The sequence below is a fragment of the Neophocaena asiaeorientalis genome, unplaced genomic scaffold, assembly GCF_003031525.2.
Source record: "Neophocaena asiaeorientalis asiaeorientalis breed wild unplaced genomic scaffold, Neophocaena_asiaeorientalis_V1.1 scaffold225, whole genome shotgun sequence".
Taxonomy (NCBI): domain Eukaryota; kingdom Metazoa; phylum Chordata; class Mammalia; order Artiodactyla; family Phocoenidae; genus Neophocaena; species Neophocaena asiaeorientalis.
In genome coordinates this window covers 2,461,573-2,476,601 of record NW_020172364.1, presented here as the reverse complement: position 1 = coordinate 2,476,601, position 15,029 = coordinate 2,461,573, and the positions used below count along the sequence as shown (strand labels likewise).

Below are 15,029 nucleotides of genomic sequence, written 5' to 3'. Positions count from 1 at the left end.
AAGGGCATCTGGCAGAGAGCTGTCTCTGCCAAGGCACGGGGGACCCCAGCAAGTTCTCTGCAGCACCTGGGGTGCTGAGTGCCTGGTTGGGGGCAGGACTGCAGACCGCAGAGGGCCCTGCAGACACGCTCTCCTGGGAACTGGATCGATCAGATCCTGGACCAACGTGGAGCAATCGGGTCTGCACAACAAGGAGTTCTGCATTGTAGAAAAAGCACTAGGACATAGGGGCTGGAGGGTGGGGACACTGGGAGAGAGGCCTGCTAGAAAGCTCCCACAAAGAACTTTCTAGGTCAACAGAATTAGGGCTCGTGACCAAGACAGGGACACTGGGGAGTTTCAAGCATGGGCAGTAAATGCAAATGCTAATAGGGACCCAATGGTCATATAAATGAGTATAACAGGCCCAACATGACAGACTCAGCACAAACTCCCAAAAAAAAAAAAAAAGAAAAAGAAAAAGCTTTTTAAAAAAATTCTGCTTAAAAAAAATTACAAGGTATTTTCATAGGCCCTAGCAATAATTTTATAGTTTTAAGAGTTTTTAAAGACCCTTTGTTCAAACTCTACTTGCAGTAACTCTACATAAGTTAGAAAGAGGTAGGCAGAGAGGTCTCGTTTTTGCACAGGAAGACAGAATTGGAATTCTTATGAATACCAATAGGTATTTCAATAGATACAAAATACCGTAGGGTATTTTGATGTTCATACCCTAATAATCAGTGTTTTCATCTAGTTTTATATCACAGGGAGATCTCTCTCAGCAGTTACTGAGGAAAGGGGATGTCTCATCTCTTTCAAGGACTTTTTTCTCTAAATTGTGAAATTTGCATTTTAAAGGCCAGATTCTGGAATTCATTAGTCAACATTATAGACAACACAAGATAGTAGAGCTAACTTTTAATGGCAGATAGAGGGTAAGTATTAAAAGTGGAATAAGGAGTATAAAGCATTCATGTATTCCCTAGGCTCTCACTGATTGTTTTACTTCCCACCTTACCTCCACACCCAGCCCATGACACAACCGAGCACAGGCCCTGGCATGTAAAAATAGTTCTTTATAGTAAATACATTTTAAATGAATGGATATGTGTCTACATTCATGCTTACCCTTGTCACAGAAAAGAATTCCTCCCAGAAAATTTAAATTCTTTTGACACTGAAGTAGTCCACAGTGCCTTGCTAAGTAGGTCTTCTGACCAACTGCTTGTTTCCATAATGATGGAACCATAATGTTGCGTACACACTCAGACAGCCCTACCAGTTGTTAGAAGAATTAAAGATTTATATCCCTTGAGAGCTTCATTCTACCTCCCTGGCCCATTTCCTAGGACCTACAAGACCTCCTCATGATTCTGGCAACCCTTTAACCCACTAAAGGGTTAACACCTGGACCACAGTTGGCCTCAGGACTGTTTCAGCATTTCACAAACTCCATTTTGGGGTTAGGCAACTTACCTTTATGCTGTCCAAGTACCATAGTTACTTATTCTTTCCCTCCGTGTTTATGGCAGATTTTGGTAACCCTACTGAAGCTGACCATGTGGTCTGGCCCCAAAGTGTAACCAGGTTACAATTTTTCCTTGTATTTTTTAAAATTTATTTTTGGCCATGCTGTGCAGCATGCAGTATCTTAGTTCCCCAGCCAGGGATCGAACCTGTGCCCCCTGCATTGGGAGCGTGGAGTCTTAACCACTGGACCACCAGGGAAGTCCCTTTCCTTGTATTTTTAACCATGTAAAGGAAATACACAGTGTATGACACTTACTAAGATTCATCTTTTCGCTCTCATATACTTTCCTCACATTCTGCAGCTTTTTGGCTGTATCTCTCTTACAAGTTTCCCCTTCCCATGTCTCCTTCTTGCCCTAGCAGTATGCTTCTTCTTGTTTGGTTCCTCCATCTTTCCTCCCAATTCTGTATTGCCCATCCTGTATGTGTGTGAGTGTGTGTATAAATATATATAAACAAGATAATGGCTAATGCCACAATACTGCTGGAATGCCGGAAGCTTAGAAGCAGTTAAGAAACTTGAGTAGAAAAGCCAAGACCCTTTTTCATGGGGAGGAGGAGGAGGGAAAAGCTAAGAGCATTTACTAATGAGTGCTTTTTTCTCCCCCACCATATCTTATTTGTCTTTATCCATCTGCAATGTAATTTCCTTTAGACCATTTTTAATTCATCCAACCTACAAATATTTAACGAGCACTGATGAGATAAGAAATGAGGGCTGATACCTGAGAGTGGAGAAGAAGGGATATGTCCAGTTACCAGGCAGGAATACCAGTCAAGTGGCCGACTTGGGGCATTACCTGGAGAGGACAGAGCCACAGGGGCTGTCCAAAGAATTTTGATCAGAGGAGTCAATCTGTCATCAGCCAGGTCTTGGGACAAGTTTGAGGCTGGGTATAGGTAATGGAAGCCTTCAAAGGGGTGAATACTGGAGTGGGATGGGAGATGAGGAACAAAGGCGTAAGGTTGAGAGGGCCTGGATTTCTGTGTGACTGGCGTGGAGAGTATAAAACTCCTCCCACAGGGAATGAGTTCTGCATCAGTGAGGCTGGAGATGGCTGGGCCTGGAGGAAGAGATTTAGTGTTCGTGTGCATGAAGGAGATTGTTTTGTAACTATTCTTACCTTCAGGGCATACCAAACGAGCATCCTGAGTGACCCAGGAACAAAACCCAAAACTCTCAGCAGCAAAATTCTAGGCCAGGCTCCACCCCTTTTGGCTACCCTTATGCTTAATGCTCAGGGCATTGAGAGACCACCTGTATTATGTGAGTAGAGGACTAGAGCCACTGGATTTGGAAAGAGAGAGGCTGACATCTTCCCCAGTTGCAGTGCCCTAAGTCTCTATGTAAAAAGAGGAGAATAGAATTGCCTTGGAAATATGAATCTTTCCCTGTCAAACTGAAATTTGCTACCCATCTCTGCTGAACTTTGATAACTGAACAAGGCCACACTCTGGGGGCAGGACTGGCAGGTGTTTATTGATGAGACCAGATGAAGTTTTTTTTTTTATGGTCAACTAGCAATGATTACATTATTAATTGCATGGCGTTTTCCAGCACTTAACATTTGATATCTATCATTTTCTTGTTTCTGGTCACTATCTTGGATTAAAACCAGATTTTATTAACTAATTGTTTTTAATTTACAACAACTTGAGATACACACAAAAACTTAACAGTTGTTGCTTTTGGAATGGGAAAGTGAATGGGCTGTGGACACAGACTTGATGTTTTCAATATGTACCCTTTTGTATATTTTGCATTTTGTATTGTGTATGTATTACCTATTTAGGGATAAGTTAATCAATTTAAAAAGCTATAGCTTGACTTCTTTAGCATTTAATTTGCTATATAATAAAAATATACCGAGCTACCATTTTCCTCACTTCAAATCTACCTCGAATTTGCTTTTAATTCCTCCTAAGAGAGACTGTATTTTCCTTTCTCTAGGATGAGCTAAAATTACTTGGAAAGCAAGGGACCACATTGCTGTCATGTATTCAAGAACAAGCAACCAAAAGTCCCACCAGCAAACTCAGTCTCAATGAAGCTGAGAATGTAGCTACCATGGAAAGGTGAGTGAGAGGGGTGGAATCTGCTTTTTCAGGAGAGAATACATAGAACCAGATGATCTGAAACAACCAAGAACAGATGGAAACAGCTGCTTATGCGTCTTGGTGGGGTCACGAAAGAAGAATATTTGAGACAACGAAGGAAAAACCATGGTATCCTTCTGGCATCCATCTACAGAGATCTTTTTATGAGAATGCCATTCCCTCTTCCTATGATCTGCTTTCATCCCAGGATATCAAGGAAGATGGTAGTATTTACTGAGCTTCATTGCCAAATAACAGTTTGGTTGGGTGCTGTGCTTTGCACACCTGTCTTCTTAGGTGGAAAGAAATAGAAAGGTAAGGTTACCTGGGGTACATTTTAAAGCATAGCAGCTGCATCTGAAGTGAAGTGTCTGCCTAATCCTGAGGGTGTCCTGATTAAAAAATGGGAAATGTGGAAACCAGCTGAACTAGGAGAAAGTCATAGGTGACACAGACTTCATAATAAGGAGATTATCACAATTAGTAGCACTGACTAAAAACACGGGTGTTATCTCCATGAGCCTGTGGAAATGAATGCTGACTGCATATCCTTTCTTGTTCTTTCTTGACAGGTTATTAGTTCAGTTGAATGAAACAGAAAAAGCCTTTAGTCAGTTCTGGTCTGAGCATCACCTGAAGCTTAATCAATGCCTACAACTGCAGCACTTTGAACACAATTTTTGTGAGGTATTATTTTCTTGTTTAATAAAACCTCCGTTATGTTTCAGTGACTTCTGGTTCTCTCTCCGCCCTTGAACTCTGGGCATCGGGCTTCCCTCCCCTACCCAATCCAGTCCCCTCCTTATATCTTTGATTCCTCTTCTCACCTTTTCAGTGGGTTAGCAATGTACTAGAATCCCATTTTCCTGTTGGCATACATGGTATTTCAGTGATGGTTTACCTTCCTTTTTGATTCAGTGAAGCTTTAATATTCCATCCACGTGTGTCTCAGCGCCCTCAGCTTAATCTGAAAGCTGACGAGCTGTAGGGAAAAAAAAAATCTATATAGATACACATATGTCCTGAATCCTTTTTGGATTTTCAAGTTGTCTAGAGTATAACAAACCTATACCTCCACCTGGGTGTCCATTGGCTTATGTCTGGGCTTTTCTAATGTGTCTTGTAGGTTAAGCTTGCCCTGGACAACGTGTTGGCAGAGCAAGCGGAGTTTACAGACATCGGAGACAGTGCAACGCGTGTGGAGCAACTTCTTAAGGAATACAAAAAACTGGAAGGAAAAGGCCAGGTTTGTTTTTTTTGCCATTTTTGTGGACCAGGAAGAGGGTCACTGTGGATGGTGACAGATCATGGCCACTCATTATTGCTAGAAGGTTGCCAAAAGACACAGGAATGCCCAAATCCTGCCTTTTCAGTGACTTGACCGCTCACCCCGGGTCTCCAGGGAGATTTGCACATTAACAACTCTGAGGAATGATGAGGGCAGTGAGAGTTCTGTTAAGGCTGCCAGAGCACCCAGTTGAGGCCGGGGGCTTCGGTGGGGTGAGAGTTCCAGGTGGCCCTGCCCATTCATGAGGTGACAGACTAGTGGGGGAAAAACAGGAAGTAAGGTCACACTGGGTATGTTACCCACTGGGCCAGAGGTTGGGGCAGGAGTTGGTGGTAAGGAGGGGAAACTTTTTTTTTTTTAAAAATCTGCATTTTATTAAGGACCACCTATGATGACAATGCCAATTTTGTTTGTTTGTTTGTTTTTGCGGTACGCGGGCCTCTCACTGCTGTGGCCTCTCCCATTGCGGAGCACAGGCTCCAGACGCGCAGGCTCAGCGGCCATGGCTCACGGGCCCAGCCGCTCCGCGGCATGCGGGATCTTCCCGGACCGGGGCACGAACCCGCATCCCCTGCATCGGCAGGCAGACTCTCAACCACTGCGCCACCAGGGAAGCCCAGGAGGGGAAACTTTTAAAGGGCAAACCAGAGAAAAATAACTAGTTTTATAATAGGCAAGATGGGGAAAAGGGGGAAATTGGTCCACATTAGTTCTGTTGCTACAGAGAGTTGGCAAAGCTTTCTGCTTTCTCATGCTCGAAGAGTTGGAAATATCAAACTTGTAAAGGAACTTGAAAGGAATATATGTTTCAGATCCTCATACCAGAGTTAAACAGTTTCCCAGATCTGAACACAAATCAGCACTTAGGAGTGAGTCTATCTTAAGTCCTTACAAATTTGGCTTATTATGAATTTAAGAAAGCCCAGTCATCTTTCCAGAGAGGTTCCTTTCTGCTTTTCTTTAATTGGGTTCTCTATATTTTTGTCTCTTGGGAACTAAGTCTTCTATGGTTACCACTTCCTTTCTGATCTAATCTAGAGGTGTCTTTCCTCTAGATTATGGTAGATGGTAATTTTGTAGTACTAGAAATTTGCTTCTCAACGTGTGGTCCTCTGGCCAGAAGCCGTCACCCGAGTGAGAACTTATTAGAAATATGGGTAAATCTCAGGCCCCACCTCAGAATCAGAATCTTAATAAGACCCCCAGGCATTTAACACACACATTAAAGTTAGGCTTTTGACACTCACATTATTGTTAGAGACATACTTCCCCAGAGAGTAGTAACAAACGTAAACCAAGGCCACTCTGGCTTTAAGAGCTGTCAGTTGTGAATTCTGAGCTGGACATGCTTTTGCACATGTGTGAACGCATAGACCCACCTGTGCACCCAGACTCTCACTCAGCAATCCCATTCTTACCTGGTGAGCACTCCTCTTATTGGTGATTGTTGACAACTAAATGCTTTAGTGCTAAAGGCGTGAGAAATGTTTATTAAACAATGAAAAAAATTGAATTGCATGTATCTGATAATTATGTGTCTCAGAGGCTGCAAGATAGTCCCAGTTCTATGCAGTTCTGGTGTTTTTCAAGTGAACTCCTTATTAAATGTAGATGCTGTGTGTTTTCATTTATATACATTCATATTTTAGGGAAAATGCCTCATCAAGCCCAGTACCTTTATTTGTGGTTTAAAAAATATGGTGTCATATATATATATATCTCACCAAGGTAGCTACTGACCTACCAGGAAGGTACTCATTCATCACCAGGTATTCCTTGTCTTAGATTCTGTGGCTATAGTGGCAAACCAGACAGTCAAGACCCTGCTTTCATGGGGGTTACATTCTACTGGGGAGAGACAGACAAGTGAAAAGTAATCAAATAAATAATCATATCAGATAGTGACAAGTGGGATGAAGAAAATAACAGGACATGATAGAAAGTGACTGGGGGGGTTGCTACTTTAGTAGTCAGGAAAGGCCTCTCAGACCTTTGATCTGAGATCTGTATAGCCATGCAAAGATTTAGGGAATAGCAGTCAAGGCAGAGGAGCTGCAAGTACAAAGGTCTTGAGGTGGGAACGAGGCTGGGGGCACAAGGAATGTGGCTGGAACATAATGAGACAGGAGAACACAGGTGGGAGCAATGGTGATGAGGACTGGATTTTATTCTCAGTGGAACGGGAAGCCATTGGATGGTGCTCTGGGTCGGGTTTTAAATACTGGCGGTGGATCTGCATGACTGCATTCACATCCTCTCTTCTGCCCACCTCCTTGGACTTGTGATCTTTGGTACATACTTCAAAAATCACTGACCGGAGGTAGGGGCAAAACCTGTGGTCATGGGGCATCTTTCACGGGCAACATTCCTGAACAGCTGGGCTAACCTACAACCTGGAGCCCAGGAAGATTGGTTTTACCCATCCTGTGCCTTGTTTACCCTGTTTTTTACTTATTTGCTAAAGGATGCAGTAGACCTATCCCTCTGCCTTTGGGTGAACCAAATAAAGCTATCTTATCATAACCGGGACTTTTTAAACATGTCTTCACTCAGATTTGTAAGCGGCATTGTTTCTTCAAGTGATACGGGCCTGGCTAATCTTTCCATTTGTCCTGTAAAGTCTTAAAGGGAAAAGGGAATGTTTGGGTAGAAGCCACCAAAACCTGCTTGAGGTTTGTCCTTCGCTCAGCACCCAGGGGTCAGCTTCCCTTTCAGCAGAGCCACGCACTGATTTCTGGGTTGTTGCCAACCCCCTTACTCTATGCAGTGGCATCATCCACATGGTAGCCTCTGAGCCGACTCAGTAACCAGAGTGGAGCCTGTACTTTTACCTTCTTCTGGCTTGAGGGTTCAATCGTCCTTTTGTTTTTTTATACTCCAGTAAAGATGTTAAAAAAAAAAGAGATACTAAGTGTTGTCTCTCCTTTTAGACCAGTGGTTTTTTTTTTTTACATCTTTATTGGAGTATAATTGCTTTACAATGGTGTGTCAGTTTCTGCTTTGTAACAAAGTGAATCAGTTATACATATACATATGTTCCCATATCTCTTCCCTCTTGCGTCTCCCTCCCTCCCACCCTCCCTATCCCACCCCTCTAGGTGGTCACAAAGCACCGAGCTGATCTCCCTGTGCTATGCGGCTGCTTCCCACTAGCTATCTATTTTACGTTTGGTAGTGTATATATGTCCATGCCTCTCTCTCACTTTGTCCCAGCTTACCCTTCCCCCTCCCCATATCCTCAAGTCCATTCTCTAGTAGGTCTGTGTCTTTATTCCCGTCTTACCCCTAGGATTAATCGTCTTTTGAGTGCTCATCTCTAATTCTAAGAAACAATGGTTCCAGTACCCCCTCGTACTTCTTTAAAAGCAGAATTTGCTATAGGGTTTTGGCTGTGAGGTATGCTGGGACCTTTGCTGATGGGCCAACAAGGAGCAGACCAGGACAAAACAGGGAGACCCAATCGTTTCTCAGCCTTGACATCTCCCTCCAAGGCCAGGGGCCAGCAGTTACACTACTGTGTCCAAGAAGGCATGGAGCCCAGATCATTAACCTCCTAGGGATGTAATCTAGCTGGAGGGGCATGACTTTTTTTTTTTTTTTTTTTTTGTGGTACGCAGGCCTCTCACTGCTGTGGCCTCTCCCGTTGCGGAGCACAGGCTCCGGACGCGCAGGCTCAGCGGCCATGGCTCACGGGCCCAGCCGCTCCGCGGCATGTGGGATCTTCCCGGACCGGGGCACGAACCCGTGTCCCCTGCATCGGCAGGCGGACTCCCAACCACTGCGCCACCAGGGAAGCCCATGACTTTTTTCTTTAATGGAAATTTTCAAGCACACAAAAAAGTAGATTGACGAGTACAAGGAACTCCCATGTGTCTACAGCTCAGTTTCAACAACCATTAACTTTCTGCCTTTCTTGTTTCACCTGACCCTCTTCCGCATGCATTCCATTCCTATGCCGTTATCTGTGGGTCTGTCCTGGGTTCCCTGATGTAGCAGTATCGCCCCTTCTTCACCATTTTCTTCCAGAATAAACATGTCCAGCTTCATCTGTTATAGCAATAGAGTCCTGGGGGAAAAATAAGCTGTTATTACAATAAAGGTTTCTGAATTACATGTTGCAACTTGACCAGCCTTCTGAAATTTTCAGCATCTGAAAGATGCCAGGCAGGCTTATGATCAGAGTACCTGATTTCAGCCATTTCTTTCTCTACCTCACAAGAGTCCCTGGGAAGATGAAATGAATAGATGATGTATAGTAAGGACTTAGAGAGTGCCTGGAATGTAGTAGGTGGTCAGAGCTTAGAAGCTATTATTACCATCCATTCATTTCAGTAGAGTAATTTTCCAGCCATCCAGTGGTGAATTCTGTATTGTATTTATGGATCCCTTCCCAAAATCAATTTGGACCTGTTATGGACATCTTTCCTCCAACATCTCAAGTGTTTTAAGAACAGTTCTGAAGGGTGAGATGCTGCATGCCACAGGGACGCAGCTGTGACTGCCACAGGTAACCTGGGGAGCGTCCTGTGGTGAAGTTCCCTAGGCCCAGAAAACTTGTGCTATTCTTAATAAATTAGGCAGCTGGACTTAAAAACAACAAGAGTCAACAGAGATGTACTGGCCAAGTTTTCATGTTTCTGTATTTGACTAAAGTCAGACAGGTTCAATCAACCAAATGAGGTCTCTAAGCTCAGGCAGGACAAGCACAGCCATTTTTCTCTGTGTGTGTTGGCCACAGCCAGATTCTGGAGCCAGACTGCTTGAGTTTGAAGCCTGGCTCTTCTCTTTCCTACCCGGGTCACCCTGGGCCATTGTGTCTCCACTCCTCTTTTGTAAAACAGCACATACATTAAAGGTTTGTTGTGAAGAGTAAAAGGAATCATTGATGTAAGCATTTTAAACAGTACCTGGCATATAGTAAGCTTTCAGTGAATGTTAGATGTTTTTGTTAATAGCAGAGGTGGTGGGGTAAATTCTGGGCTGCAGAATATTTCCTAGGTTCAACCTTCAGTGACTGAGCATTTCTAGTAAGAGTGTCTCATCCATTCTTACATTCATTCTGCAAATATTTATTGATCTCCTACCATACCACATACTGCTCTGAGTTCTGAGGACACAGCAGTGAGCAAAAAAGTCAAAAATCACTGCCCAAGGAATTAGAATTCTAACCTCCTTTGAGCGGTGGTGACCAAGTGCATCTGGGCCTTTGCTGTTTAGAATAAGTGCACTGAGTATTTATCCCTGAGTTCTTTTAAATAGCCACTGCTTGATTCATGTCTCTTTATTCCCATATCATTACTCCTTTTTTTGTTTTGCACAACAATCATTTGTTCTTAAGTACCTAATACGTGCTGTGTACTATTTAAGTTGAATAAGAGCTGGTGCATGCCCACCAGGGTCTGTGGCATAGTGTGGGCGATAGACAACTGACCACAACACAGTCAAGTTCATGCTCTGATCAAGAAAGACCTAGAGGGCTTCCCTGGTGGCGCAGTGGTTGAGAGTCTGCCTGCCGATGCAGGGGACGCGGGTTCGAGCCCCGGTCCGGGAAGATCCCACATGCCGCAGAGCGGCTGGGCCCGTGGGCCATGGCCGCTGAGCCTGTGCGTCCGGAGCCTGTGCTCTGCAGCGGGAGAGGCCACAGCAGTGAGAGGCCCGCGTACTACAAAAAAAAAGAAAGGCCTAGGGTGTTATGGGAGCACAGAGGAGGGGCATCAAAATAAAAAGGTGGAGTCAGAGGAAGTTTCCTGAAGAAGATGAACTCTGAAGGGTGATTTGGAGTTAGTTACAGAGTAGTGTGTGTACATGGTGGGGCGGGGGGAGTAGGGGAAAGGTAGGGGAAGAGGTAGGGGGAGGGGTGATGAGGGAAGGATGGGGTTTTCTAGGCAGAGAGAGCAAGTAGAGAAGGCATGGAGGCCTGAAGCTGCCTGAATATTTGGGGGACTACAAGGGAGTCATTAGTCCAGTTACAGCAGAGGATGGGGTGACAGAGTGAAGGAGGAGGAGCCACAGGTATGAGCCAGAGAGTGAAAGGCCTTCTGTGCATTGGTCAGGAGTTTGAACTTCTTCCTGAAGACAGTAGGGAGCCAGGAAAGGATTTGAGGCTCGGGAGTGATGTAGACAGGAATAGACGTCGTGATGGAACTGCCATTTTGTCAGTAGTGTGGAGCGTGATTTGAAGGAGAGCCTGAAGGAAATCAAGGAGACCAGCTGTCCCAGTCAGAAAGCACCAAGGTCTGAGCACACAGTGACAAGGAGGTGGTAGGGAAGGGTTGAGTTCAAAACGGATTAAGAAGGAGGTGTGCTCCGTGGGACTTGGCGAATGATTGACTGGGTAGGGGACAGGGGTTTTGAAATTGTTGAAATCATACACCGCTGTAAATTAAGAGAGGGGCAGGTTGTCATCACCTGGAGTCACCATGTTTCCTAGTGTTACTATGAAAAGCTAAACCAGGGCAAATGTGGCACCCTGGATGCTCAACCTGGTCAGCAAGGGTGTGTGTGGGCCTCCTGTCCTGGAGGCCTCTGGGGACGTGGCAGTCATCTGTCTTGATTCAGGTCAGTGTTGTTCACACAGTTCCAGCCAAGCAGATCACTGCATCCCCTAGTTCATTGGTTCATTTATTCTTTTATCTTATTGACCAAATATTTATGGGATGCCTACTAAGTGATCTCACGGAGCTTATGTATTGGTGGGCATGGGTGGAAGAGGGAGGACTCATACCTTAAAGTAGAGAAAGAAAATACTATCAGGTAGAAGTAAGTGCTGTTATAAAATGAGAACAAAGTGAGGGAGAAGGCCTGGGAGGGGGTGAACTAAGAGCTTAGACCTGGGAGGAGCATCCCAGGGAAGGGTGCTGAGATAGGAGCTGGTTTGGTTGTTGGCCTTGTTAAAGCCACACCTCTTACCTGGATTACTGCAGTAGCCCCCTAACTGGTCTCCTTGCTTTCCCTCTTCTCTAGCATTCTTGACACCACAGCTGAAGCGATCCTTTCAAAAATATGAATGAGGTCCTGTCTTCGAAACCGTCCAGTGCATCCCATGTCACAATGAATAAGAGACAAAGTGCCCGCAATGGCAGCAAGGCCCTCCCTGGTCAGATCCCCCTTTCCTCTCTGCTCATGTCTCCTCCTTTCCTCCTTGCTTCCTCTGCTGCAGCCACAGTAGCTTCCTCCTGCTACCTGAACATGTCAAACATGCCCCCATCTCTCTCAGCCGAGTGCTGCATGGTTGTCCCTCACTTCACATCTTGGCTCCTGTGTCAGGGGTCCCCAAGACCACACCCAGGTTTGAAGATTTGCTAGGAGAGCTCGTAGGACTCAGCATATAATTATGCTTATGGTTATGGTTTATTACAGTGAAAGGATACCAAGGAAAATCAGCAAAGGGAAGAGGTACATGGGGCAAAGTCTGGAGGAAACCAGGTGCAGGCTTCCAAGGGTCGTTTCCCATTGGAATCCCACAGGATGCACTTAGTGCCACCAACAATGGCTTGCACCGGCATTGTAAAATGTTGTCTGTTGGGGAAGCTCATTAGGGGCTTAGTGCCCAGAGTTTTTGTTGGGGGCTAGTCATGTTGGTGGCCTCTGACTGGCGTATACCAGAATTCCGGAATCCCAGAAGAAAGCAGATCTTTAGCATAAAACATTGTTTGCACAAACAGTTTAGATACCATGAGCCATTCTGATTAAGGATGATAGGAACCCTCCTGACTGTCCCAGATGCCAGCCGAGGACCAACCTTGCAAGCAGGCCTTTCTAAGGACAGCAGTTTCAGGCTGCTGTGTTCTGCACAGCGTGGCCAGCACCTTCTCAGTGAGTCCTTCTCTCACTATCCTATTTAAAATAGCAGCTCCTCCACCAGTGCTCCCGGCCCTCCTCTCCCTGTTTGATTTTTCTCCATAGCTCTCACCACTGTCTAAGATATTATGTTATCTACATATTTGTTTATTGCCTGTGTCTCCTACTAAAATGTAAGCTTCGTGAGGGCAGGGAATTTTGCCTGCTTTGTTTACCACCAAACCCCCAGTACCTGGACAGTGCTTGGTACATGGCAGGTCCTCAATGATACATGATGAATGAATTAAAAACAGGAAAAACTTGGTACATATGGTTAGAACGAAACAAGCTGTGCAGAAAGAGGGAGGAGATACAGTTGCTAAGCAGACGATATCAGAGCAGACAGGGACCTTGTGGGCTGCAGGAAATGGTTTAGACAAACATAATTCTTAAGTCTCATGATGCCCCCCATAGGGTTGCCCAAACCAGATCTTTACTATTTTCTCAACCTCAGCTTTACTCCCCCCTCTCCTCAGGGCCACATGTTTGTCCCTTTTCCTTTTCCATTCAGTTGACAAGATAATTCAGTCTCCAGTTCTGTGCAGTATGATACTTCATGCTCTTCTGCCCTAGAATGTATCACAGCTGTAATAAGTTCATTATTTGTATAACTGCCTTAGTGTCTGAGCTCTCCATTGAACTGAAAATTCCTGGCTTGTTAACACTGTATCCTCAGTGCTTAACCCAGAACTCAACAAATATTTGAATGAATGACTTGCTCTTCTTCAGAGTGCAGATGACCCTGGACTAGGCTAGACCTCCTGGGGACCTTGAACCACCCCAGTGCTTTCCCAGGTTCCCCAGCCCCAGTCTCTGAGCCTAAAACCTGACCAGCCCCTCCGTAGCCTCCCTCCAAGTTTGGAGCACACAGTGCCAGGCAAATACCAGCCTCACCATGATTCGGCTTCTGATGCTTGGCTGTGGGTGTTCACTTTGCAGGAGTCCTTGGAAAAGGCCCAGCTGCTCGCAGCAATTGGGGACCAGCTCATCCAAAGCCACCACTATGCAGTGGACTCCATCAGACCCCAGTGTGCAGAGCTCAGGCACCTCTGTGATGACTTCATCAATGAAAACAAGAAAAAACATGACATTTTAGAAAAGTCCTTGGAGTTGCATAGACAGTTGGACAAGGTGAGCAAAACAAAGCTGCGAACATGATGTCTGCAAAATGTTCTGTGAAACATTCTTAATCATACTTGCCCTCCCTGCCCCTCACGATTCCTGAGATGAGAGGATAAAGTCCTTCATGTGAAAACAGCGCTCAAGAGGCATTAAAAACTGTGCAGATTCTAAGTCATAGAGGTATTGAAGGTCAAAAATGCCCCAGCCATCCACCACATCCCATTCGAGTAAACTATAAAGTCCGTGTCCTCTGTGTGGACCCAGACTTAAAGAGTGTGTTTTGGCCTGGCCCTGTGGGGCCTTTCATGATTCCCCATCAGGTGTAAAGAGAACCAAGCACTATAGTTGCAAAGTGCTTCTCCTCATGTAAAGACATCAGTTTGTGAATCCTTTTGAAGAAGCCTAAGTAATAACAACCACTATACACTCCTGCCATTTACTGAGCACCTACTATGTTCCTACCAGGAGCATAATTATGTCATCTATTTAATCCTCAAGACAACCTATGAGGAGGATATTAATGGCCTCATTTAACAGAGACAGAAATTGGTATTCAGCATAGTTAAGTCAATGGGTCACAACATTTAGTACATGAGGTGAGCTTGCTATAATTGCAGATTTCCTGATGTACCACTCGGGAGACTCTGATTTAGTAAGTGTGGGATGATGCCCAGGAACCAGTATTTTCCTCAAGTGCCCAGGTGATTTGGTGCAGGTAGTACATGAACAACACTGAAAAACCCTGGGGTAAAAGATTGCCCAAGACCACACATGGCGTAAATAGGGGATCACAGGTTTGAAGTGAGGACTGACAAATTCCAAACCCCAGGCTCCTTAGACTAGACAGCAACACTGTATGCAGAGTGCTCACGGGGAGGGGGCACGGCCCCCGCTGCCCTTCAGCAGTGATCTCTGAGGCAAGTGCCAGTCAGCAGGGGCTGTGACTGCTGGAGCCTGCTCTGTCAGCTGTTTCCAGGCATCAGAGAGCTCCCCGCTGTGAGTCAGCATGCTCCATTTCCACAATTGTTTCTCTCTGATAGCTGGGGGCACCCGCCCAGGCTGTTTACATCATCCCACTGCCAAAGGGATTTTAGTGTCAAGGAAATATAGCTGTTCCAGAAGCAAGTGGCTCAGAAGGGCCTGCCAGAGATAATAGCCTAACGCCAGTCTG

General features: G+C 45.2%; 2 protein-coding genes across 2 annotated transcripts in view; one reads left to right on the top strand and one right to left on the bottom strand.

Annotated features, from left to right (window-relative positions):
- Positions 1–15,029, top strand: part of MCF2L2 (MCF.2 cell line derived transforming sequence-like 2) — a 191,182-nt gene that overhangs the window by 55,826 nt on the left and 120,327 nt on the right. The window contains exons 7-10 of the mRNA XM_024767261.1: positions 3,464–3,588; positions 4,182–4,296; positions 4,736–4,855; positions 13,676–13,867. Coding sequence (XP_024623029.1) covers positions 3,464–3,588; positions 4,182–4,296; positions 4,736–4,855; positions 13,676–13,867 — 552 coding nt within the window. The remainder of the gene's footprint in view (positions 1–3,463; positions 3,589–4,181; positions 4,297–4,735; positions 4,856–13,675; positions 13,868–15,029) is intronic.
- The window catches only part of B3GNT5 (UDP-GlcNAc:betaGal beta-1,3-N-acetylglucosaminyltransferase 5), a 64,004-nt gene continuing 57,685 nt past the window's right edge, over positions 8,711–15,029 (bottom strand). The window contains exons 4-5 of the transcript XR_003006212.1: positions 13,631–13,794; positions 8,711–8,963 (exon numbers count right to left, since the gene is read on the bottom strand). The gene's annotated coding sequence lies outside the window, so the exon portion shown is untranslated. The remainder of the gene's footprint in view (positions 8,964–13,630; positions 13,795–15,029) is intronic.